Here is a 24,551-nt window from a genome sequence, read left to right on the forward strand (position 1 = left end):
TTTTTTCTTTTCAGAGAAAGAAAAAAAACTAAATGAAATAATGCAGCGAATTTGGCATTGAATGAAAAGATGTTGTTTTCATTGTTGATCAACCATGTACGTCGAAGAAGATACCTTGTAGCCTGTGTTTTCATTGGCTTTCTCTTCCTCTATCTGCTCAAAACCTCATTTTTCCAATCCTCCACCCAAGAAGATTTTGAGAATCTGGTTACTTCTTATTGCAATTCACCACGTGAAGTGAACGGTGATGAAGCGGATACTATTGATGGCTTACAGCTGGTCCAACTCCAAATCTTAATTCGACATGGTGATCGAGCTCCTATTAATATCCGAGCATTACCTAACACAAGCCCTGTTCACATTCCATGCAAGTTTAATCTCACTGGTTCCGACTTCCACAATAAACTTCGTGAATTTGAGAACGTTGTCAACAAAAACGTCTTTGAGATTAAAGGCAGTAAACATACACAGATCAACGAAGAAAGAGCACTATGTTATGGTGGTCAACTCACTCCTCGTGGTATACTTCAACACATGTATCTAGGAGAACATTTAAGAGAAAGTTATACGGTCTTTTTACAAGAAGTCAATGACATTTCCAGTGATGTCCATATCCTGTCAACTGATCTACCGAGAACTAAACAAAGTGTTGCTGCCCTGATGATTGGTATGTTTTATATGACCTTAATTAAGGAAGCACCCAAAGTGACTATCAATGTCCACGCTGATCATCTCAAAGATACACATTTATCACTCGATATGAACGGAGCTCCACTCGATTGCCAGAATGTCGATAAAAAGTGGAGTGAATTACTCCACGGTTTAAAATGGGCGCGTTTTAACAAAGACATACATACAAATTTAGAGAATATTGCCGCCTATTTATCTACAGATATGGAAAAGTTACCAGCTTTTAATAAAATAGTTGATACGTTTTATACAAGAGCATGTCACGGACTTGGTATCCCTTCCGGTCCTCATTATACACTACCATTGAGTTTAATCGAACAATCTTTCGGTTTTGCTCATCGTTACTCCACATTACGTCACTCTGGAGAGCTCGCGGAACTTCAGGCTTTACCATTGTTAAGTCAAATTGCTACACACATCGTCAACGTGTTGAAACATCCAGATAAAGCTAAGAAACTGGTGTTCTATTCAGGCCATGATTCGATGATTCATCCTGTTCTACAGCTCTTGAACGAAGAATATACTACTTGGCCACCGTATGCCTCAAGAATAGTTTTCGAAATATACACGGATGAAAATGTCTTACCAGACGATAAAGAATTATTTTCAAAAGCTTATTTTCGAGTCTTATATAATGGGCAAACTCTGGATGAAATAAAATTCATTGGTGCTGCCAAAGGACCGATGAGATTGTATTCACTGTCTGGACTGCTCACTTATTTGTCCGATCGTCCATTTGATGAGTTGAAGAAATATGAAGTACCACTTCTCAATGAACACTTATATTCCAAAATCGAAAAATTATGTTCTTCAAAATAAAAAAAATTTATTTATATACTAGATTTTTAGCTTTAGGTTTTAATAAGTTTGGGTTACTGTAGGGGTTTTTAACTGAATTAAAACTTCCCCTTTGTTGATACATAAATTCCTCCTCAAAACAATAATTTACTACTGAGTAGTAGAGATGTTTTGACAAGTGGGGTACAGGCTATTTGGTTTTGATTTTCAATTTTTTTTAAATTAAATAATGGGTCCTATCTAACCGGGGCGTTTATCGTTTAGTTAGGTATCTAAGAGTTCTTCGAAATGTATTTGATAGATTAAGTATTGTATTGCATTTGTATACTTTATTGTTTTTATTGAGAAATAGATACATACAATTTCATACCTTTAAATGATTGCTCTGAGATTGTGATCTTGCAGCTTACAGCTCATGATTTTATTTTAAACTCTAGTACCTGCAAGGGGGGGGGTACTTAGGCAAAGATGGGTGCTGGGTATGGGCGGACGGTAAGGGTCGGCTTTTTCACCCTTCAAAGTCTCTCTAAGGGCTGGAAAAATCAAAAAGTTTTAAATTAGTTTCTCTAAGGGTCGAAAAATTCAGCAAAAATCAGCCTTTCTACGGGTCGGTTTTCGGAGGTCCCGTCCGCATATACATACCCCTCATCCGCCAAACCCTAGTGCCTGCAGTGCCCCCCCCCCCCGGTTCTGCAATATGTGCTATTATTCTAGCATCTTCTGACCGTTCAAACCGTTTTAAAATACCCTATCCGGTACAATTGATTTTGATTTTGATTTCAGATACAATATTATCAAGAAAAATGTCTATATCACAAAATTATTGCGTTAAATTTGCCGAACGGCCTGGCGTGGATGGAGAGCCACAACCGAAGCATTTCAGTTACACAAAATGTGATTTCCCTTCTCTCGAAGATGGTGAAAACTTTGTAAGTTAAAATACATTTTTTTAAATGAGCAACCAGCGTGCTAAGGCTCCAGCCCTTAGATTAGCCAAACTTTTTTCATTATCTCGTAAAGTAAAAGCTTTTTAGATAATCTAAGTATTGCAAAAGATAGCTCTTGACCCAATAAGCATAAATATGGTATAATATCAGGGGGTGTCAAAGCAAAGTTTTCAGAAAATGAGCTAAAATGCTCAAAGCCCTGAGCCGAAAATTGGAATTGCTTACAAAAAAATATGAACCTCATATTCTATTCTCTTTTTCCGTTTTTTCAAAATATTTACTGCAGAATAATTCAGCTTAATTTCAGATACCTAATGCGTTATAATCGCCGTCATCTCTAATTAAAAGTAGTAAGAAAGTAATTAAAAAAATCTTAGAAACAATTTGTTTTTCTGTCGTACAGGTGATTGTCAAAACACTTTACCTTTCGGTTGATCCTGCACAACGATGTCAAATGAATGAAGATACAGGCGTGACGTACTTGTTGCCATGGCAAATCGATGAGGTCATTACTGGACTCGGATCATGTGTGATTGTTGAGAGTAGAAACCCCAAGTTTAAGAAAGGTAAGAAGGTCTGAGAACTAAAGAAGAACCTGTTTTTATTATTTTTTTGGTAAATAAACATATCATATTTTAAGAACATCGTAAGGTTTTTAAATCTCGAAAAGTTAAGAAATCAAGATTTATTTCAGTTCTTGTTAAAAAGGTGGTTTCTGTCAGAAAGGTTATAGAAAGATTTGAGCTGAATTTAGTGGAATTTAGTGGAAACTTTAGACAGATAATTGAAAGCTTTATTTGCTTGTTGAAACATAAATTCCGGTGAGAAATTCTTCAGTAAAATAAGCTTTTAAGAATGCTTATAAACTTTTTTAGCCATATTTTTTGACGCCACGTGATCTTTTTGAGCAATTCGAAAACTTTTTGAATGTATCTAAATGTATTGTTTTCATTATAAGCAACCTCTTATTTTTATCTGCTCTCGATTCTTTTTGCTAGGTGATTTGGTGTTAGCATCATTAGGGAAATGCAAATGGCAGTTGTATTGGAAAACAAATGTTGAAGATTTAAATCCTTGCGTAGCTGATGGGAAACTAGATATCGTTTACTATGGACTTCCTGGCTTGACATCAATTCTCGGTGTTCAATTGCACGGTGAGTCAAAGTTACTTATGTTCCTCTGTTCATTAGAGGGGAAATAGTTATTGTTATTGTTGATCAACTGAACTTGAATCTCTAAGATAATTAACATTGATTGATCAAGTTATAAAAAGCCCACATAGGTTTCTTTTTGTATAAATCCTTTTTTTCGAACAAGATATTATATGAAAGATGACATTTTTTTAGAGAGGCAACCCTGTTGAATAATTATGTAGTCCAGCCATAAAAACAATGATAGAGCCATGCATAATTACTGTATCATGCATATTGTAATATTTATGCATGGTTTTATCATTGTTTTTCTGCTGGACTACATAATTATTCAACAGGGTGGCCTCTTTGAAAAAAGGTCTATCGAACATCAATTGAACGCAATCAAATATCAATCAAATCTGAAATTGCGGTAATATTCGATTGATTCGATTGCGTTCGACAATCGAATTTCAATTGATTCGATTGCGTTTGACAATCGAATTTCAATTGATTCGATTGCGTTCGACAATGGCATTTCAATCGGTCGATTGCGTTCTCGATTCGGTTCGATCGTCGATTCCATTCGATTGAGATCGTCTGGCTGTGGTGAAATTCCCTTAGAAAGTATGCGAAACATATGCAAAAAGGAAGTATTAATATAAAACTTACATGCATAATTCGCATTATATTAAAGTAATCTTGTTGAAGAAAGATTAAAAATTTGCTTCTCTTGAAATCTAAAATTTTAAAACGGCAATTCGGCCACCATTTCACCGAACCTCCAAAGTCATTTGATTTGAGTTAAGGAACGGCGTATTTAAAAATACACGATTTCACTTTCAATTTTAAAGTAAGTGAAAATACAGACCAGATATGCAACAGTCCCATATTTCGACCAATCGTCCCAAGTTAGAGCAGTCGACGGTACCCAAATCAAAACAACATTTTACACGCAAAGAATTTTTTAGTAGACCTTTTTCCTGCGAACTGGAAATAATAAAAAGAACCCAGTTTCCTTTTGAATCTAATGTGATCGACATACTGCAGCCTCTTAGCGGCTACAGCGTGTGTTTTTGATAAATAAAGAAGGGGAAACCAGGCAAAGTGCGCAAATTATTTTTATCACGTGACTTGAAGCGTAATAAAGTTGTAAAATTTTAATGATGGATGTTGTAAAATTTTAATGATGGATATGAGAAAGTGAAGAGAAAGTTTGCATGCGCTTCATATGTTGTGTAAAATTGTATATAATTTGGCTTCTTTTTTGATTGAAAGGATTGTAATGTTTACTGAACTTCTAGTTTAATGGATGAACTTGTTTGATAAGAATGATACCAAGAATTTCATTCAAGGTTTGTTTTGAATAAATATAAAAAATAAAAAATAGAAAATTTGTATCTTGTTTGTCTCAAGCATAAGAATTGTAAATTCCCTGCTAGCACTTTTGTTTTTTATTCAAAATTACCTAAATGTAAACAAACTGATAACCCTTCCATGGACGAAAACTTCATAAATTGCCAAAATAAAAAAGAATTCTGACCGACCAACCCAATTATGGTAGCTGAATTGCCTTGGCCAGACGATCTCAATCGAACAATTGAAATGATTGAAATTCGATTGTCGAAACGCAATCGAATCTCAATCGAACGTCAAAATTCTGGGTAATATTCGATTGGTTCGATTGTTGTTCGACTGGTTTGATTGTTGTTGTTGATTGTCGTTGTTGTCGGGAAACGTCGCCCGGTTCGGAAGCGTATAGTTGATCAGACCATACTGCTTTCTAACCATTAAAACAAAGATGGCAGCAAAAAATAGACAATCAACTCCAGACGATCTCAATCGAACGCAATAGACCTTTTTTCAAAGAGGACGTCCTGTTGAATAATTATGTAGTCCAGCCATAAAAACAATGATAGAGCCATGCATAATTACTGTATCATGCATATTGTAATATTTATGCATGGTTTTATCATTGTTTTTCTGCTGGACTACATAATTATTCAACAGGGTGGCCTCTTTGAAAAAAGGTCTATCGAACATCAATTGAACGCAATCAAATATCAATCAAATCTGAAATTGCGGTAATATTCGATTGATTCGATTGCGTTCGACAATCGAATTTCAATTGATTCGATTGTGTCGAAAGTTCTAGCCTGCCCTTCATCTTATTTTAGCTCAGAAGTAGTTTCATCAGTTGATATAATAGAATAAGAATTTCAGTTACTTTAACCTATGGTAGTTGTCCTTATTTTAATGTAGACTAAGTCATGAGGAGGCTCACAGAGAGAAACAATAAACAGAACACAGTTTCTTGATTTTACAAGAATGAAACTTTACCCTATATTTTGGGCTTCTCTTAAAACAATTTAAAAATACACTTACATCGTTATATCTTTGCTTCGTGAAAAATTTACGATGCTTCTTAATTAAACTTTTTACACTCTCTGAATAATTTTCCTATATTTTTAAAATCTTATATCACTCCTACATACAATTCATAATAAGTATTAATAACAATACACACAAAGAAAATAGCTGAGGCCTAACAAAAGGGGAGGCAAGTAAGGGGTGTAGGAACGGGGATGGAATTTGGACAGAACCAACAACAACAGGTGGTCGACCTAAGCAAGCTTATGGTCAACCAAATGTCAGTGAGCGCTGACGGAACTGTCATGGATAGAAGGGGACTATTCTGGGGTTTATGTCATCGGTGTCAGGGATTTATGGAAGTTAGAATTTAAAATAGCACAACATGAAATTCTTTATGGTAGGTTACATCATAACCATGTTTAGCTGTTAGAATAGTAAAGTAAGGCAAGAAAGTCTATAAGGGAAGGCCTAAAAGAATTGTATCCTAACTCCAGATATCGAAGATATTACGACATCTTGGGGGTCGGAATAAGTGATGACCCCATCACTAGCAGGTAGCTTACACCGAAAAGAGGTTCAGGGACAGGCAGGTGGAAACAAAAGAAGAAAAAAAAAAACTGACGGGAATTACAATTGTTGTACAAGATATTTTCGGTACTCGTCCAATGACCAGATACCATATAGTACAAAGGTATACCTTAAATTTGGTGACCGTAGGATTATACTTAAGAACTCTTCCCTTGAAGGACTCTAGCTTTTGGGTTTTCTTTTCTATGTTCTCACAAGACTGAATGTCAGGCAACGCAAAGAAACCTAACTTAGTAACATGTTGACAATTCGTCAATTCACCAACTGAAAAACAGCCCTCTGGGTTTTGATTCGAAGTCGCTCCGGGAAACAGCACTGCAACGAACAGGAACGTTATTGACGAAACGATCAGATCGCTCCTCCTAAAATAAAATTAGGTAAAAAAAAATTCCTTTAATTCAAACCACACATTATTGTAAGCAGTCTCCTCACTCATCCCTTCGCTCATTCCTCTTTGCTTTGACGTCCTGCGCGAGGGCGTCCTTTTCGTATTTCAACCTTTTCTGCAGCTCAGCCAGTGGAATATCGTCTTCCTCTTCCCAGTCGGATTCTTCAATTTCTTCTTCCTGGTCTTGAGATTGAGCCACAGGTGGATCTCCGTTATGGGGTTTTATTCTGTCGTGATGTACTAAACTCTTTAAAATTTTTCCATTTGGTGTTTTTAATTTGTAATTTACCGGTGGGAAAACCTCGATGATTTCGTGGGGGCCAGAGAACTTTTGCAAAAACTTGGATGATCTGCCCTTTTGCTTTTTGTGACTGGTAAGCCATACATATGAACCAACTGGGTACTGAATGAAATTTTCGTTTTCGGCGTCGTTCTCGGCTTTTACTTTGGATTTGGTGATTTCCTGGATAGCAATTCTCTTGGCGTGTTCCAGGCTGGAATTCAGACGCTGCATATAGTCATTAGTATCCAGGGTCAGTACTTCGCTGGGTAGGTTCTCCACATCAGGGGGCAAGGTTGGTAATCGGCCGAACAACAGTTCGTATGGTGAGCGGCCACGGGTCCTAACAACCGAGGTTCGGTGAGCAAACAACACCCCGGGTAATAGAGTATCCCAATTACTATGGTGGGCATTGACATGGTGGGAAATACCGGTAACAATAACTTGATTTAATCTCTCAATGAAACCATTAGATTGTGGGTGATATGGGGTGGACTCGATCTTTTTAATGCCAAGCCTTTGACAAACTGCGTTCATTAACTTAGATGTGAAATTGGTGCCTTGATCAGTACTGAACGTTCTTGGTGTACCAAAACGAAAGATTACCTCTTCTACTAAGAGCCTGGCGACAGTGGCGGTCTCAATGGATTTCACAGCAAAGGCTTCTGGCCAAGAGCTGTATCTATCCATGAAAGAGATAATATACCGATTCTCATTTATGGTGGGAGGAAAGGACCCAACACATCGCAGGTCAAATCATTAAAAGGGGTAGCGAAGGGAATGGAGAAAACCGGAGCTTTCTTAGTTCTACCTTTATGCCTGTTACAATCATCACAATTATTAATAAAGTGGGTCACCGCTTTTGGTAAACCTTTAAAATAATACCTCTCCATAAGCTTGTTTACCGTCGAGCTAATTCCGAAATGTGCCATGTGGTTAGGCGAGTGAAATTGCTCGATCAGCTCATGATGCCTATGACGAGGAACGACCAACTGTCTTTTACCATTCATGGTATTCAAAGGACTTATGCGAAAGAGAACACTCTGATCGTTGACGTAGTTATCATGGAGAGGTGAGCTAGGATTTTGTAGTTTTAGCTTAATCTCGCGAATTTCTGGATCTTTATCTTGTTCTCCTATTATTGCGGGGTCTGGGAGCATTACACAGGACACTGGCTGAGGTCTTTCGTGATCAATGAGGTTTTTCCTGGGTATTTCATTTTCATCAATTTCTGGAGAAATCGTATTTAACCTACTTAAGGCGTCCGCTACTACATTTTGATTACCTGGTAGATATTTAACAGTATAGTCGTACTGTTGGAGGGTTAGATGCCACCGACTCAAACGCCCGGTTGGGTCATGGGCATCCACCATATTCCTGAGGGGTAGGTGGTCTGTGAAGACCCAAAAGAACCTTCCATACAAGTAATGGTGGTTCTTTTGAATGGCATGGACCAATGATAGAGCTTCCTTCTCTGAAATAGCATAGTTAATCTCTGGAGGCTTCAACGTCCTTCCTCCATAGCGGATTGGGACGAATTTTCCTGAAATTTCTTGGGCTATTATATGCCCAATGGCATACTTTGAAGCATCGGTAATCACAAAAAAGGTCTTATCGTAGTCGGGGTAGTGAAGGAGGGGAGGGGAGCTAAGCTTGGCCTTTAAAGTATCAAAATCGGCTTTCATTTCATCTGTTAGGAAAAACTTTTGCTCCTTTTTGAGAAGGGTGTATAGGGATTGAGCTATTTTACCAAAATTGGGGATGAATTTTCTATAGTAAGAGCACATGCCAAGGAATGTGCGGAGGTCCTTTTGGCTCTGGGGTATTCGAAGCTTTTAATGGCAGCCGTATTAGAGTTCAAAGGAAGGATTCCCTTTTCATTGACTGTGTGACCCAGGAAGGAAAGTTGGGACATCGCAAATCTACATTTACTAAGTTTGGCCTGCAACTTATTCCCACGGAGTCTTGATAAGACGACGCGCAATTGTTTTAAATGGTCGCTTGGGGACTTGGAATAGATGATCACATCATCTATATACAAAAGGAGAAACACCCACAGCTCTAGTGCGAAAACCTGCTCTGCAAGTCTTTCAAAACTAGCGGCTGCGTTACATAGCCCCATTGGCATGCGCAAGTATTCAAAGAGGCCTTTGTGCGTAACAAAAGCTGTCTTTGGAATACTTGCTTTTTCCATGGGAATTTGATGGTATCCCGTTAGCAGGTCAAGAGTAGAGAATATCCTAGCGCCATTTAAATGGTCTAAAATTTCCTCAATCTTTGGCAATGGATGGGCATCCTTTTTCGTAATCTTATTAAGTTTACGGTAATCAATGCAGACTCGCGTGCCACCATCGCCTTTTGGTACCATTACAATAGGGCTTGACCACGGAGAACTACTTTTCTGAATGATCCTTTTTTCCAGCTGACTATCTAGCTCTTTTTCAAGGGTTTCCTTTTGAGCGGGTGAAAGACGATAAGGTTTCTGTCTTATCGGAATTTCATGTTCAGTAATAATTTTATGCTCCACTCTATCTGTTTGTCCCAAAGGGTCATCTTTATCTGCAAGGACATCCTGGAATTCCCTTAGAATCTCGTCAAGCTCATTTCTCTGGGAATCAGTAAGTGGGTAAGGTTTATAGCATGACTGGGTCTTTGGGGATTTGATAATCGGCTCCTCTATGGTGTCTACAGGGGAACTTATTAACGTTAGACTGGTGTTAATGCTCTTATCCATGGGGTTCGCTACAAAAATTTCAAGTTTCCCTTCACTAAACGCAGAAAGCTGGGGAATCATAACTAGGAGGTCTTCTCTTTGGGGGCTGTTTTCAACTAAGTACAAAAAGTCATCAATCATTCCTTCACAAGGGGCAAGATTAACCTTGTGAAGTGCTTTAGGAGGGAACTCTATATTTTGAGTTTGGTGATGGAATACTTTTTCATCAGAAGTCTGTCGTTCTGAAAAACTGGTTTCAATGACACGTCCTTTTTCGTCAATAAAATTTATATTATTCTCAATACTATCAATCAAGGTAAGCTCAGCTGCGGAGCCATTAAATACTAATTGGCCTTGGTTGGCCTCTAAGAAATCATCACCAAGCAAAAGAGGAAAGGGCAAATTTTTAAAAACGTGAGTAGGGTGGAAAAAGGTCATGCCCCCAACAGTAATTGGAAGGTTAACAACTTCGATTGCCTTTTCAAAACTGCCATTTGCGACTTCAACACTGACAGGAGGAATGTCCGCTTTAAATATGGGAGAATCGAATCTTTTCAGGGTGTTTGAAGCAATCGCAGTAACCGTAGAGCCGGTATCTATTAGGGTTTGAATAGGCCTGCTATTCACAGAGGTCCAAAATACCGAGCGCAACTTTCTAGACTTTTCATTGCACTTGACATTATCAATTTTCAAAAGTATTGTTTCCTCGGTAACACCCCCAGGGCGGCCTAGTCAATTAGTACACTCAGAGGCATAGTGACCAAGTTTTCTGCATCGATAACATTCTACCTGTGATCTTGGTGGGGGAAATCCGCGACCTCCTCCTCGGTGCGGTGCGCGAGATCCTCTCGAGCCTCTGAATCCTTGTCGATTTTGTTGATCCCTCATCCTCGTGCGACAGTCTCTGATGAAATGCCCCATTCGGCTACAGTAGTTGCAAACGACGGATCTACCGCTTTGTCTTTGATCACGATACGCCCGGTTGGTGTCAGGTTGTTGCTTTGGCTTTATAGCTTCAATGGCGGACAAGATGCTGTTCATGTTTGCAGCATTGTCCTGAGGCGGGCTGACAGATTCCTTTAATAGCAGCTTATGGGTCGCTTCGCTATAGGATTTTGGCTGTTTCATTTGAATGAACTGCCTGTATGGTCGATCAAGCCCAGCGATCATCAGATCCAACTTTGTCTGATCAGCAACCTCTAAGTTCTGAGACAGCTTCTCAACTCTGGACAAATACTTTGCAATGGATTCACCATTTTGTTGAATACCATGCAGCTCCTGACGTCTTCGGTATTTCAACTCTGGGGCATCAAATTCTTTCTTCAGGGCACCAACCAACAGGTTGTAGTCATCTTTGATGATCTGGCTAAGGGTGAGGTAAAAGGTATAGGCTCTTTCTTTGAGTCTCAAGGGAACAATTCTTGCTTTCTGTTCGTTGCTCAGTTGATAAAACGCTAACGAAAGTTCCAACTTTGTAAAAAAATCAACAATATCATCATTAGCACTTAAGCCAAACTCAGGCAAGGCAGGGATGTCAACATTTCTCGCAAGGAGAGCGGCAACTGGTATCTGATCCATGGTACTTTCCACTATTGTCTCTGGTGGGGACTCGTGGTGATAAGACTTTCTGAGGATAGGAAGGATGGGTGTGGAAATATCTACAGGCTCAGGGGTACGTGAACCAAACTTTTCCTGGTTCTTCTCAATTTCTGATTTAAGGTTCGCGTTTGCAAGTTTTGTGTGCCCCACAAAAGTATCAAAAATCCTATTAGCGTCGTGGAAAGACTCGGCCAAATTACGCAAATCCTTTTTCAGGTCTAAATAATCTTGATAATCCGGGGAAGAATCTAACTCGTCAAAAACGGTAAACTGACGTTTTATTTGCTTGTTAATCAGCTCGGCTTCGATAAAAATCTCACGGGCCTGTTCAAACTCAGCAGCTTCAAGGGCTTCTATAACGTCTAATTTCGAACTTACTAGATCGAAATCAACTTCCAAATTTTTATTGGTGACAATCTCCTCCAAGGAACTTTTTACAGTCTTTAAAGTTTCTGTATATTCTTTTTGCTCTGTGACAAAATTTGAAACTCGCCTTTTTAACTTTGTCAGCTGCTGGTAGACCTCGGATGGGGAAAAATCACAGACAGAAGGGGAAAAACTCTGCTCCGTCGGGGCGACAAAGCAATTGTCTGTCTTTTTCAGGGAAGGGGAATTCTCTGGGAAAATGTTTGAGTCGCTTGTAGGGTTTTGCTCTGTACTATCTAAATGGGCTTGGATTACATCCAGGGCGTCTGACTGGGCTACCTCTAAGTCGTCAGGTGTTTGCATGTGGACTGCGCAGTTCACTATAAATAAGAATAAAACTTGTGCTCAAAATCATCTCATAATCTTCTAAAACATTCAACCTCCCCACAGGACACTCAAGATACAAAAGGGTGCACCATACCCGGGTATCCTACAGGGGGGAAGGAGTAAAAGTCATCTGCTCCTCTAGCAGGATAAACTCGTCTGCCCTCTGGCAGGATAAACTCGTCTGCTCCTCTGGCAGGATAAACTCATCTGCTCTTCTGGCAGGATAAACACGTCTGCTACTTCGGCAGGATAAACACGCAAACTCATCATGGTACCAACTTATGTAGCGCTCTCAAAAAAAAAATCGCACAAGAAAACCGGAAGAAAGAGGAAAACCAGCTCATTCCAAACAAACCCAAGACTCATTGAGCGATATTCCCTCGGTATCAGACTGAAAGTTCAAAATTCCTTTTCAAACGCCAATATTTATAGTAAAAAGAAGGAGAGAGGGAGAGCAAAACCCTAATAAGCTGACTCTGACGAAAACACAGGATATATATCAACTAAATCGCGCTTAGGTGATATCTCTAAAGCTTCAGTTTAGTTTCGACTCTCAATTAATCAGCAAGCGCCATTCAAACTTCATGAAAGACAAAACAATTTAAAACCGCTATTATTTCAAACAATGTGCCCGAGGCACTTACATAGCCGTAAGAAAACACATCCTCACGGAAAGGAAATATGACATCTTGTCAATTTATTAATTCAGTCAAACAAATACACACTGAATCTTTTGAATACAATGTCACAAAAATCAAACAATACAATAGGGTAAGGGATGAATATGGTTCTAAAGTACAAGGCGCACTCAGGACGAGAAACCAGAAGGGGAAAGAGGTTCCCGCTACTCATTGGAAGGGTGATCAAGTCCTCCAAAAAAAAACACGGGTTGGGGAAATCCAGAAATTTTTCACAGAAGAACAAAATAGCAAAAAAAAATTTCCAAGACGAACCAAGAATTCAAGAACAACTACCATAATGTCGGTTGGGGATGAGAGAATAGGGGGGAAAAAAAAGGAAGGGAAGAAAAAGGAAGGCACAAGGGGACGAAAGACGGAAGGGCGGCCCGGTAGAACCTCCATGTCGAAAGTTCTAGCCTGCCCTTCATCTTATATTAGCTCAGAAGTAGTTTCATCAGTCGATATAGTAGAATAAGAATTTCAGTTATTTAACCTATGGTGGTTGTCCTTATTTTAATGTAGACTAAGTCATGAGGAGGCTCACAGAGAGAAACAATAAACAGAACACAGTTTCTTGATTTTACAAGAATGAAACTTTACCCTATATTTTGGGCTTCTCTTAAAACAATTTAAAAATACACTTACGTCGTTATATCTTTGCTTCGTGTAAAATTTACGATGCTTCTTAATTAAACTTTTAACACTCTCTGAATAATTTTCCTATATTTTTAAAATCTTATATCACTCCTACATACAATTCATAATAAGTATTAATAACAATACACACAAAGAAAATAGCTGAGGCCTAACAAAAGGGGAGGCAAGTAAGGGGTGTAGGAACGGGGATGGAATTTGGACAGAACCAACAACAACAGGTGGTCGACACTAAGCAAGCTTATGGTCAACCAAATGTCAGTGAGCGCTGACGGAACTGTCATGGATAGAAGGGGACTATTCTGGGGTTTATGTCATCGGTGTCAGGGATTTATGGAAGTTAGAATTTAAAATAGCACAACATGAAATTCTTTATGGTAGGTTACATCATAACCATGTTTAGCTGTTAGAATAGTAAAGTAAGGCAAGAAAGTCTATAAGGGAAGGCCTAAAAGAATTGTATCCTAACTCCAGATATCGAAGATATTACGACGTTTCTTGATTTTACAAGAATGAAACTTTACCCTATATTTTGGGCTTCTCTTAAAACAATTTAAAAATACACTTACGTCGTTATATCTTTGCTTCGTGTAAAATTTACGATGCTTCTTAATTAAACTTTTAACACTCTCTGAATAATTTTCCTATATTTTTAAAATCTTATATCACTCCTACATACAATTCATAATAAGTATTAATAACAATACACACAAAGAAAATAGCTGAGGCCTAACAAAAGGGGAGGCAAGTAAGGGGTGTAGGAACGGGGATGGAATTTGGACAGAACCAACAACAACAGGTGGTCGACACTAAGCAAGCTTATGGTCAACCAAATGTCAGTGAGCGCTGACGGAACTGTCATGGATAGAAGGGGACTATTCTGGGGTTTATGTCATCGGTGTCAGGGATTTATGGAAGTTAGAATTTAAAATAGCACAACATGAAATTCTTTATGGTAGGTTACATCATAATCATGTTTAGCTGTTAGAATAGTAAAGTAAGGCAAGAAAGTCTATAAGGGAAGGCCTAAAAGAATTGTATCCTAACTCCAGATATCGAAGATATTACGACACAAGGAAAAGGAAAACATCTTTTGTCAAATCACTTAATATAATTTCTTGTATTTTCGGAGGAGAATTACATCAGACATTTTTTTTTATGTTCAAAGAAAATTAAAACTATTTTGATACTACTTTCATCAAGTTGGTTTTTGAAAAGAAAACTTTAAAATGATAGAGTAAATTGAATGCAAATTAAATGAAAACTGCCTGGGAAGAAATGAAGATCTTGCATTGCTAGAAATTACCACAATGAAAAATATCTTGTAAATATATTCTTTCGTTTAAGTCCTTTAGCCATCGTGGCTAGCCATCGTGGGTAGACATTCGAGGGTGACTTTGAAAGACTTTGAATAGCTTTGAAAATTTGAAACTTAAATATTTCAAAATGAAAAAGAAAAAGAAGAGTCTTCAACTTCAAAGTGCTCCTGAAAATATTCAAAAAAGAAGATAAGAAAAAGAGAGAAAAGATTAAATGTTTTTCCCGGCTTTCATTTTAAAGCTGAAATTTTACTAATGTAAAAACCAACACAGAAAAGGCGCGAAAAAGAATTGCCGTCTGCTTAAAAATCGCTAGCGAAAAAGCTTCATGCGAGAATTGGAGAGTTCCGATTTTAGCGTATTATAATATAGATGACTGGTGAAGATTTCAAGTAGAATAATTGAATAATCTACCCAGCTGGCACACAACGTTGTTTCAACATTCATCTAACGTTATATGGTACCGTGAAAAGCACAGCTCAAAATCATATATTTACGCTGTGCCGACGAATCGAGATTCTATTCATCGCGCAATCAGCGAAGACAAAAGTAACCATGACGACCATCCAAGATCTTGGATGAGCGTCATAGTCGATATTTTTATTCCCGTCGTTGAAAACACAACTTACAAAAAGTCATCAATGCTTTGTAAAAAGAGTCAGTGATAGAGAATCATAACATAAAGTCTGTCTATTATTTCGATTCAATTAAAGTGACATTTCCATAATTAAAAGTTTAGTAATTACTGTTATACATTTGGGGATCATGTAAAAGATTTCTTTCGAAATAAACTCATTTCAACTACACTTGGAGGTTTCTGGGGAATTCGTAAATAGTAAACTGCATACTGATACAGTCTGCTAGACATTAATATGGTAATATTTGCTCTTCATCTTTGATTTTTTCTACAGTGATTAGATTGACACATGCGCGATAAAATTTCTATTATTTGTCTTCAGAGGTTACTATTTTCTTTGAAAACTTAACCTCTGATACTCAGGGTAGTTATATGGACGTTGTGAACATCGGATAAACGTTGAAATGACGTTGTGTGCCAGCTGGGTAGAGTTCCGGAGGTAGTAGTTTACGTATATTTTGCATTTTTGTGTTTTTAAAGTTTTTAATAATCACATGACCATCATTCTCGGACCCAGTTTTATTGATCGTTTTGGGTAATTTGCCATTGTTTGCAAATAGACCTGGGAGAGGAAATGTACTACGTTACTAAAGCATCGTTCTTTCGTTTCCTTAAAATCACTACAGTAATCGAAATTTCAGGTCATTGGCACTTGTAGATATTGAGATCTCAGGAGGGTTGACCTCTCTAAATAATTTGCCTTGAACGGTTTAAAAGTATTAATTTTGTAATAAATTATATAGTTTGTTAACACTTACATTATTTGTAGCAGTAGTATAGTTTTTATATTGTTTACGAATCGCTCGCAATCAGATTTTCAAGATTTAAAGAGCGACTGTCAGGCGAAAATTTGAAATTTCGGAAAAATTGAGCTTTGGAATTCTCTTAAAATGAAGTAAAAATAGAATTTCCCTTTTTGCATGAACAGTGCTTGAGAGTTGAGAATTAAAAAATTAAACCAATTGGCACCCCTTAAATGTCTCCAATGAGTTTTGTCTAGTGAAAGAATCCTTGGACTTTTAACCAGTGCGCTTTTTTACACGCGTCTACAAGGCGTGATTTTGTTGATTGAGTATGTGCGTGTAATATTCAGATGTTATTGTTGACTTAAGGGAAATTTTTTTATACGACTAGCGAAATCTGTATTAATTTCTTATTTTTTATATGTTAGGCATAATTTATAATTTAGGTAGGGCTGAATTAATTATTAAACGATCATAGATAAAAAATAACGAATCTTCATGTCTAAACACCGTGTTGAAAAGATATTTCCAAGGAGAATAATCTAAAGGTTAAAATATTTTTAAGTAAGCAAATAAGGGCTAAAAATAACGAAAAAACAGCAAAAATGACCAACTTCACAGTGCTGTAACTTGTTATCCAGTAGAAAAACTCTTCTCATCTTCATTTTTCAATTTTCAATTTTTTAAATAGGTGTCAAAAAACTGAAGTGTCTACATACTTTTGAGACGAACTTTAATTTAGCACGTTTGCTGCCAACTAGAGTATCGTAGTAAATGGGTCAAAAAACCGGTAGTACCATTGACATCCAAGCTCGAAGGGCTAGACTCGAGACTCGTAATCCGTCGTCGTGATTGCAGCGCGTTCTGGATGGGAAATAATTGGCTTCACTTTTTCTGGCTTGAAATAAAAATATATTTTATCAACACTTTCACCTCTGAAATGCAGAATTTCAACTGCATGTAAACTTTTGAATCACTTTTGTCACTCTAATAATCTTTTTGATGACTTGAAAAAAATAGCTTGCTAAAGTTGAGAGCCTGTGTCATAAGAATATCAAAATTTGAATGTGACACTCTCTAAAATTATTCGGCACTTTTAAGTCAAAATTTAGAAATATTAGTCGTAGTTTTGACAAGCTGATGATGATTTTGCCTCTGTTATCTTTGTTATGATATAGATAAAAGACTTGAAAAGAGTAGAACAACAGAGACTTTTGTCGAAGTTTTGACATTGTTAGCAAGGTATTCCCAAGAGGTATATCATCAAAATTTATTGTTTCATTTTATGTTTTTAACGAGGCGGCAACGAAGCTAGCAGCGCTGTCTACAAAAAAACAAAGGAGATGGATGTCCAGTCGTTTATATGTTCATGGTAATACCGATATGAAAAGGGGTCAAGGAAAGCTTAATTATAAACTTTTAATTTGGCCCAAGCCAAAATTTAGTCACTAAGGGCCGATAAGGTATGAGATTTGAAGATAAAACTTGTGTTTTGGATTATTTTACAATTTAACCTTTACCACGCCTTCTCTCCGGGAACTTCACCCCCAGCACGCCTTGTCGTTTTGGGGAAAATGACAGTTTTACCATAGAGGTATAAAGAAAGACAGGAGATGAATTTGTCGGTAATTGGTCGTTAAAGTCTTTTGATTTCTTTTATGGTAAAAAGGATTTCTTTTATGGTAAAAAGGATTTCTTTTATGTAATAAATCAAAAGAAATTCTAGGCTCGCCCGAAGAAATACGACTTTTTAGTAGAACTCAAGTTTGCGCTGAACATTCTTACTATCAGCATCGAAGATTTCTAGCCTTCTAATATACGAGACTAAAATAAAATTTAGCTCCACGAAATAAGTTTGCGTTTAATTTTGTCATCCATTAAATTTTGTTTTGAAAAGATATTTTCTCCAGCCAGAAAATAAAAAGTTATGTATAAGCACACACAATTTCAGACCCAATTTGTAGACAAAAAGTCGCTGGAGAATTTTGGAGGAAAGTATTAAGCAATAGAGTTCACCTTGAAGAAAATGTTGATCGAAAAATCTTGTCATTTGATGAAGGATTGCAAAGTTTACAGGCCATTTTTTAATCCAAATATTTTCTTACACCAATGTCAGAAACAATGAATCTCGTCTCATCTTATTTCCAACACTTAAGTTAGCCAATAAAATTTCACCTATCAACAAAAGAGCTCATTAAAAATGCACGATATATGAGATTATGAGCATGCATACTTCGCAATTTTTTTAATCGTAGGGCGAGCATAGTTACAATAGCATACTTCTCCTGTTTCTTTATACCTCCATGGTTTTACGCTTTCCGTCATAATTTTTGATCTACTAAACCCTTAATGTACCGTCATACTAAAAGAATAAGGAGGCAGAAACTTATCTCAAACACTGACTAAACTACAAACAAGCAATACATAACATTTCCAACCAATAAAACAAACCATTTTCATCCACTAAATAAACATAAAAGTTAGTTACAGCAGTCAATGAGCTCATAATTTCCCAAAGAATATTTTGCCTGATTTTCCAGTTTGTTTTGACAGTTAAAATCGAAAGTAGGTGGTTTCAAACTATTGAAAATAGTTTGTTTACATTTTCTCTCCGTCATATAAGACATTTCCCGGGATTTAAAGGCGTCTTTAAGGCGGTAGGGTGGCTTTTCTTAATACCGCACGAAAAACGTATATTTACGGCCTTCGGCTATCGCTTAAAACATAAATTTACGGCCTCGACGTGGTAAAGGTTAACAAAAACTGTCCCTGAGGCCGTCCACAACGTACGCATTAAAGTGTCGAAAATCGAGTACCTCCCCCCTACGCAAATAGCTATACCTCCTGGTAAGTACCTACTTTTTCATTCACCGCCCCCCCCCCTCCTTAGTTAAAGAAAATTTCGAATTAAAATCGTTTGGTTTGGACCTTTGTTTCATAAATGAAACTCAATGTTTATTAAGAAACATTTTCTTTTCCTTGATGCGTATAAGAAAGCGTAAAAATCGACATAAAAACAAGCAAAAAAAGGCTATGAAAAATTTTTCTCTGCGTACGTACATTTTCCCTTGACCCCCCCCATGTACGCAAGCAATTTGCTTTTGAGAAGACCCTCCCCCTTAGTGCGTACGTACTATGTGGACGCCCCCTTATAGTGTTATATTGCCGTCTGCTCAGGTAAGTTATGGCAAAATTTAGGTAACACCCCTACAGCGAAACTTCATCATGGTACCCTTCGTAGCAAATCATTGGTTTCCCCATTTTCTGCCGGCTAATGGCCTTCAAAAATTATGGTAATTTTCAGGTTTTTGAGACATGCCATAACTTATACCCGGGTGTGCTCCAAGTGCTTAGTTTGAATGGATAATAAGCCTTTTTGTTTTAGTTTTGTTTTAAATTGTCTCAGAAGATTGAACCATCTTAAAAGTTATGACTCTTTGTATGAAAATTGGGATGAAAAATTGGTCAAAAAAGCCACTATTTTCAAGTTTTTGAGACAAAGAAGCTCTCAAAGGAATTTTTGAAGATTAAGATTGAAAATAAGGTCCTCAAAGTTGAAATAATTAAGTCTTCATTTTCTTCTTCCTTAATTTTTTTTTTTTTAGAAAATAACGTCATTGAATTCAAAATATAGATAAATTTGACAAACTCTCGTATAAAATTAAAAGAATCATAAATTTTGAATTTTTCTATACATGTAGGCAAAAACAGCCGTTTGATAATTAACGTACTTATTATACAAAACCCTAACAAATAAATCATGGATCAGGCTTATCTTGTATTAAAAATCTTGTTCATTTGGGATCTTTTCCAACCATATTTAGCCTCTTGAAAGTTTTATTTCATAAATAGTTCTCGTTCCACTGCTAAGGTCTAGTGTAGACAGAACCGTGAATGTCTTTGAATTTTGTATCCGCCTTACCGCAAACAAAATTAACCATTATATCTTTATCATAATCGATGAATTCTTTCATTGAAGAAGCATCAACAATTATGTGAGATTTCATTTTGAAATATTCTGTTATTCCGAGATGTCTTCGCGGCGTTAAAATCATGTATTGTAATACCACTGCTCCAAATTGCTTGCAAATTTAGCGGAAAAGCCATTACTACTATGATGGGATAAATAAGCCATTATGTAACTAAGCATTTGGATTGGTTTCAACATTCTTTACCTAAAGGTTTGTTCCTATGATCATGACGACTTCGACCTTTTGAGGATACCGTAAAGCTGTTTTTGTGGACAGTTCGCTGTAAGTAGAGGAGGTAGCTTTCTTGATTACTTTATAGTACCAAGCCACTGCTACACTACTACATCATAGTACCCTTCATGTTCAGTCATTTGTTTGGTCATTTTCTGTCGATTAATGCGATCTAAAAGTTATGGTAATTTTCATTTTTTGAGACATGCCATAACTTACCCGAGTGTAACACTTTTCTCGTTTTTGGCCCAGCGCTAGCGAGTGGGCTTTCTATGATGCTACGTGTGAAAATGGTTATTTCTAGATCTGTCTCGTTTAACGAATTGGTGGCTTGATTTTTCAAACTCGACACAGAATTATTTCAAATCCGATTAAATGAAATATGGCAATGGAGACTGTAGCTCGTGTGTAAACTGGTGTAAATTTGAACAAGATTGGAACATTTTCTATGATGCTACGTGTGAAAATGGTTGTTTCTGGATCTGTTTCGTAATACGAATATAGTAGACGACCGCGTGTATAGATAACTACTTATTTGATAGAATTTTCACTGAACAAACTAAAAAGCTTCGAATAGTTTGAATAATTCTCATAAGAAAATCGATGTAATCGCATCGATAACACATGGGACGAAGGTGAATGAAAACATGAGTAAATTGTTTATAAATGCAAAATATGAAAATTATTCAGTATCAGTATTACAGTAAATGAAGTAATGTTATAAGACGAGATATTTCAGCTGCTTTCAGGGGACCACGTTAGTCCACAGTTTCCGTAAACAATAGTTTAACAATAATTTGTAAGTCAGTATTTTCAAGTCAGCCTCTCGCCCCATAACGTACACATTCACATTAAGTTGTTTACAAAAGTATTGATTAAAAAAAAATTAAATAGTTTCATATCCCATATATGGAAAGTACACATAAAGAAGCTTTTCCTGTGCTTAGATTACGTAAAGTGCCTGGTCATATTCAATTAGATTTTATACGGTATGTTTCTTTGATAGCTGTTTTGTAGTTATCATATTTTCAAAGTTCAAAGTTCTAAAAGGAAGTTTAGAGGGATAATGCCTTCTCAATTTTTTCGATTCTCAACTCCCTCTCCATTGTATCTTTACGAGAGGAGGGGACACGTTTGGCTTGAGGTTGTTTGCCAGCTCTTATTGCTCCGCCATTTTTGCAATCACATTGAGTACCTATAAAGAACAAAACAAGTTAAAGGCAATGATCTAAATAACATTTCGTTACTATCGTATCACACGATGTTACATTCCCTCACTTGACATGGTTTCCAGATCATGTATGATCAATTTACAATCAAATTTATTATTCTATAAATAACAGGTCAAGGATATTTCAACGATGGAATCAGTTTATACCAGTGGTTGAAAAGAGAAGAGAAATACATTTGGAAATTCAGTCCCTATCTAGCGTCATAATGTCAGGTATCATTTATGAGATTTCGGCTAAAAGGTGCTTATAAAGTGTTGATGTCAGTAGAAATATTATCTGATTTTGCAAACAATTGTCAAATTTTGTAACGTGCAAACTATTTCCTTTAAAACTTTATATACGGCAATGGTTTTAAAAGCTAGATAAGACTTTAAAAATAAGACGCGTAGTTTTGCTAAATAGTGATGGCAGCAATTAGAAAATGAGCCTTTCTGTGATGAGGTTATAATATAATTGTATGAAGTATAAAAGTTGTATTTAACGTACATAAAGAAGCCCAGGTAAACAGAGTCAAGGATAAAACAAATACATGGAGAATATATTTATAGCATACTTACCTGAACAAGAAGCACCTGATCCACTGGGGCAACAAAAGATTCTTCCGCTTCCCAGATCATGAAAGTCTATGAAAAGGATTAGTAGTATGAATGAAAGGATACTAATGTAGCAGCAGAATTATTTTAAAAGTAAAAATATTTTAATATTTAATTTAATACACCATTTAATTTTATAATTCTATAGGTTTGATTGCTAAGATATGTCTATTTTTCCTTACTCGCACATGCTTGTCACACCCTTAAAACAAATTAACACATGTTTCTCATTAAAACAGATAATCGATTTGAACGTGTAAAGTTCGTTATGGCAAGCTTTTCAGGAGGTCAGTTAATGATATCAGATTTTTATGAGAGATGATTTTGTACTTAAATTCAATCAAAGGAATAAAATAGTAACGTGACGATTCCCAACCAAATAATATAAGGTTCATAAACAAATCATCTTATAAATCTTGATTTTTGTAGAAAGATAGTAACACCCCCCCCCCGCCCCACCCGTCAATATTTTCAAGTTCAGTTTCGTCCCGTACACAAATCTAAAACTATGTTCACATTATACTGGATGTCTTAACGAAACAAAAAATACATCAAGTAGGGCTCCTGTTCACACTTGCAAATGAATTTATCGTTGTGAGTTTCATATCGGATAGCTATCATAGCGCAACGCTTCCCCCTTTTCCGTTGAAAAAAAAAATGCTCTCACCTGATGCACTATCTGGACAACAAGTAGATTTCACGGCAGCTGTATATACAACAGCTGTGGTCGAGCCAGAATACGTCCCTTTTAAAGAATATCCACTTGGGCACTAAATAATGAAAATGTAACAACAAATTCAGAAATTCTTTTTTGAACGGTCAAATTGATTTTTTGAATTGCTTTGTTCCCTGCAGGAATAACAGCACTTATCACGTGATATCTAGGTTCTAATAAATTTTAGTATCTATGGCAGAATGTCAATCTTAGACCCATGTAAAAGATTAAAAAACCTTTAATAGCTCGAATTACTTAAGGTGTATGACAAACATATTTTGCATTGTTTTAAACGTATTGAATTGGATTTTTCATAGCTGAACTTAACTGCTTTAACTTTAGCCCTATTTCAACTAGGCTTTTTGGGGCTCCTCAAAACTAGGGGGTCGATTCGCCCCCCCCATCATAACTTTTTATTGGTAAATGCTATTATATCAAAATTAGTTATGATGGCACCTTATCATATTCTGCATCTCTTGACATCAATAGTATTTTCTCAATAACAAGGGGACATGTCACGTGACAGGAAAAATAATTATATATTTGAAATCACAATCAAATTATCTTTCGATTGATGTATGAAAGAAATTTTATTGTCAAAATTTGTGTCATACCACCTGCTGATGGATTGACAATAGCACGAGGACTAGTCACGTCACAAAATATTTTTTTAGAAATTTTCCAAAAAATAAATTTTAGGAAAACTCAAAACGTTTCAGGGCCCTGCCAATAAAAAGTTATAAACAAAAGTTTGGTAGGGGGGGGGGCGAATTGGTCCCCACCCCCTCCTCCCCCCCCCGCCACCTCTTGTTGAAATAGGGTTAAAGTAAGAATTTAATTTCATTCATTTCCATTACTTTTCAAAAATTATAAAGCTTGTTTTACTTACTCCATAAATCAATAAATCCCCTTCCTGTCCCTCGCATACAACAGCAATGGCCAAAACTAACAACACAGCAATCTTCATTTTGTTGCTTTTTCTAAAATATAAAATTGCATTCATTGCATTAGCCCTATTAAGGCTGGACTATTTCGGAGCTCCCCAGTTAGCTTTTGAATAAGCATGGAAACTTTTCTCCAGCCCTTACAGCCCTTCCCGCAGCCCTTACACATACCTTAAAGATATGCTATACGAATTGTGAATGTGTAGTTAAAACTTTTTATTAACGCATGATAAAATTATTTCGTATAACATAAATAAATCATGTATTCTACCTTTTTCGTTCCTTTGTATGAAATTAAATCTTCAACCGTTTCAGCTTCTGCTTTGAACTGATACTAAATGCCTCGATTCTTTTCCTTTTATACATTTCAAAAGATGAAGACCCAGGGTTGTTCTTTGTTAAAATCACAATGCTTTATTAGGGTGTGACACTTAACCCTCTAAACACAATTAATGGTTTAGCAATGTCAGTCGTTCATTAACTAAGTGATAATTTCAAAGTCAAATAGAAAAATAGCTCATTAGGAAACTTTTGTTTGAATTCATTATCCATGAAACATCTGGACAGCTTCTA

The 24,551-nt window shown here is 36.6% G+C and overlaps 3 protein-coding genes across 3 annotated transcripts; 2 read left to right on the plus strand and 1 right to left on the minus strand.

The window, feature by feature from the left end:
- The first annotated feature begins 18 nt into the window (after positions 1–18).
- Positions 19–1,865, plus strand: LOC136807588 (counting factor 60-like). Its single transcript, XM_067064180.1, has one exon. It carries the CDS (start codon positions 70–72, stop codon positions 1,507–1,509), a length of 1,440 nt encoding a protein of 479 aa, XP_066920281.1. The 5' UTR covers positions 19–69; the 3' UTR covers positions 1,510–1,865.
- Positions 1,866–2,242: 377 nt separating this feature from the next.
- On the plus strand, positions 2,243–3,636 carry LOC136807626 (prostaglandin reductase 2-like). The gene is made up of 3 exons (XM_067064220.1): positions 2,243–2,417; positions 2,839–3,001; positions 3,434–3,636. Exons 1-3 carry the CDS (start codon positions 2,292–2,294, stop codon positions 3,634–3,636), a joined length of 492 nt encoding a protein of 163 aa, XP_066920321.1. The 5' UTR covers positions 2,243–2,291.
- A 17,514-nt stretch (positions 3,637–21,150) lies between these two features.
- On the minus strand, positions 21,151–24,339 carry LOC136807589 (uncharacterized). The gene is made up of 5 exons (XM_067064181.1): positions 24,250–24,339; positions 23,924–24,014; positions 22,987–23,089; positions 22,284–22,349; positions 21,151–21,689 (listed from the first exon to the last, which is right to left on the minus strand). The coding sequence occupies exons 2-5, from the start codon at positions 23,999–24,001 to the stop codon at positions 21,550–21,552; spliced, it is 387 nt and encodes a 128-aa protein (XP_066920282.1). The 5' UTR covers positions 24,002–24,014; positions 24,250–24,339; the 3' UTR covers positions 21,151–21,549.
- Between the last annotated feature and the right edge of the window lie 212 nt (positions 24,340–24,551).

This window comes from Clytia hemisphaerica, unplaced genomic scaffold (genome assembly GCF_902728285.1).
Source record: "Clytia hemisphaerica strain Z4C2 unplaced genomic scaffold, Clytia hemisphaerica genome assembly, whole genome shotgun sequence".
NCBI classification, from domain to species: domain Eukaryota; kingdom Metazoa; phylum Cnidaria; class Hydrozoa; order Leptothecata; family Clytiidae; genus Clytia; species Clytia hemisphaerica.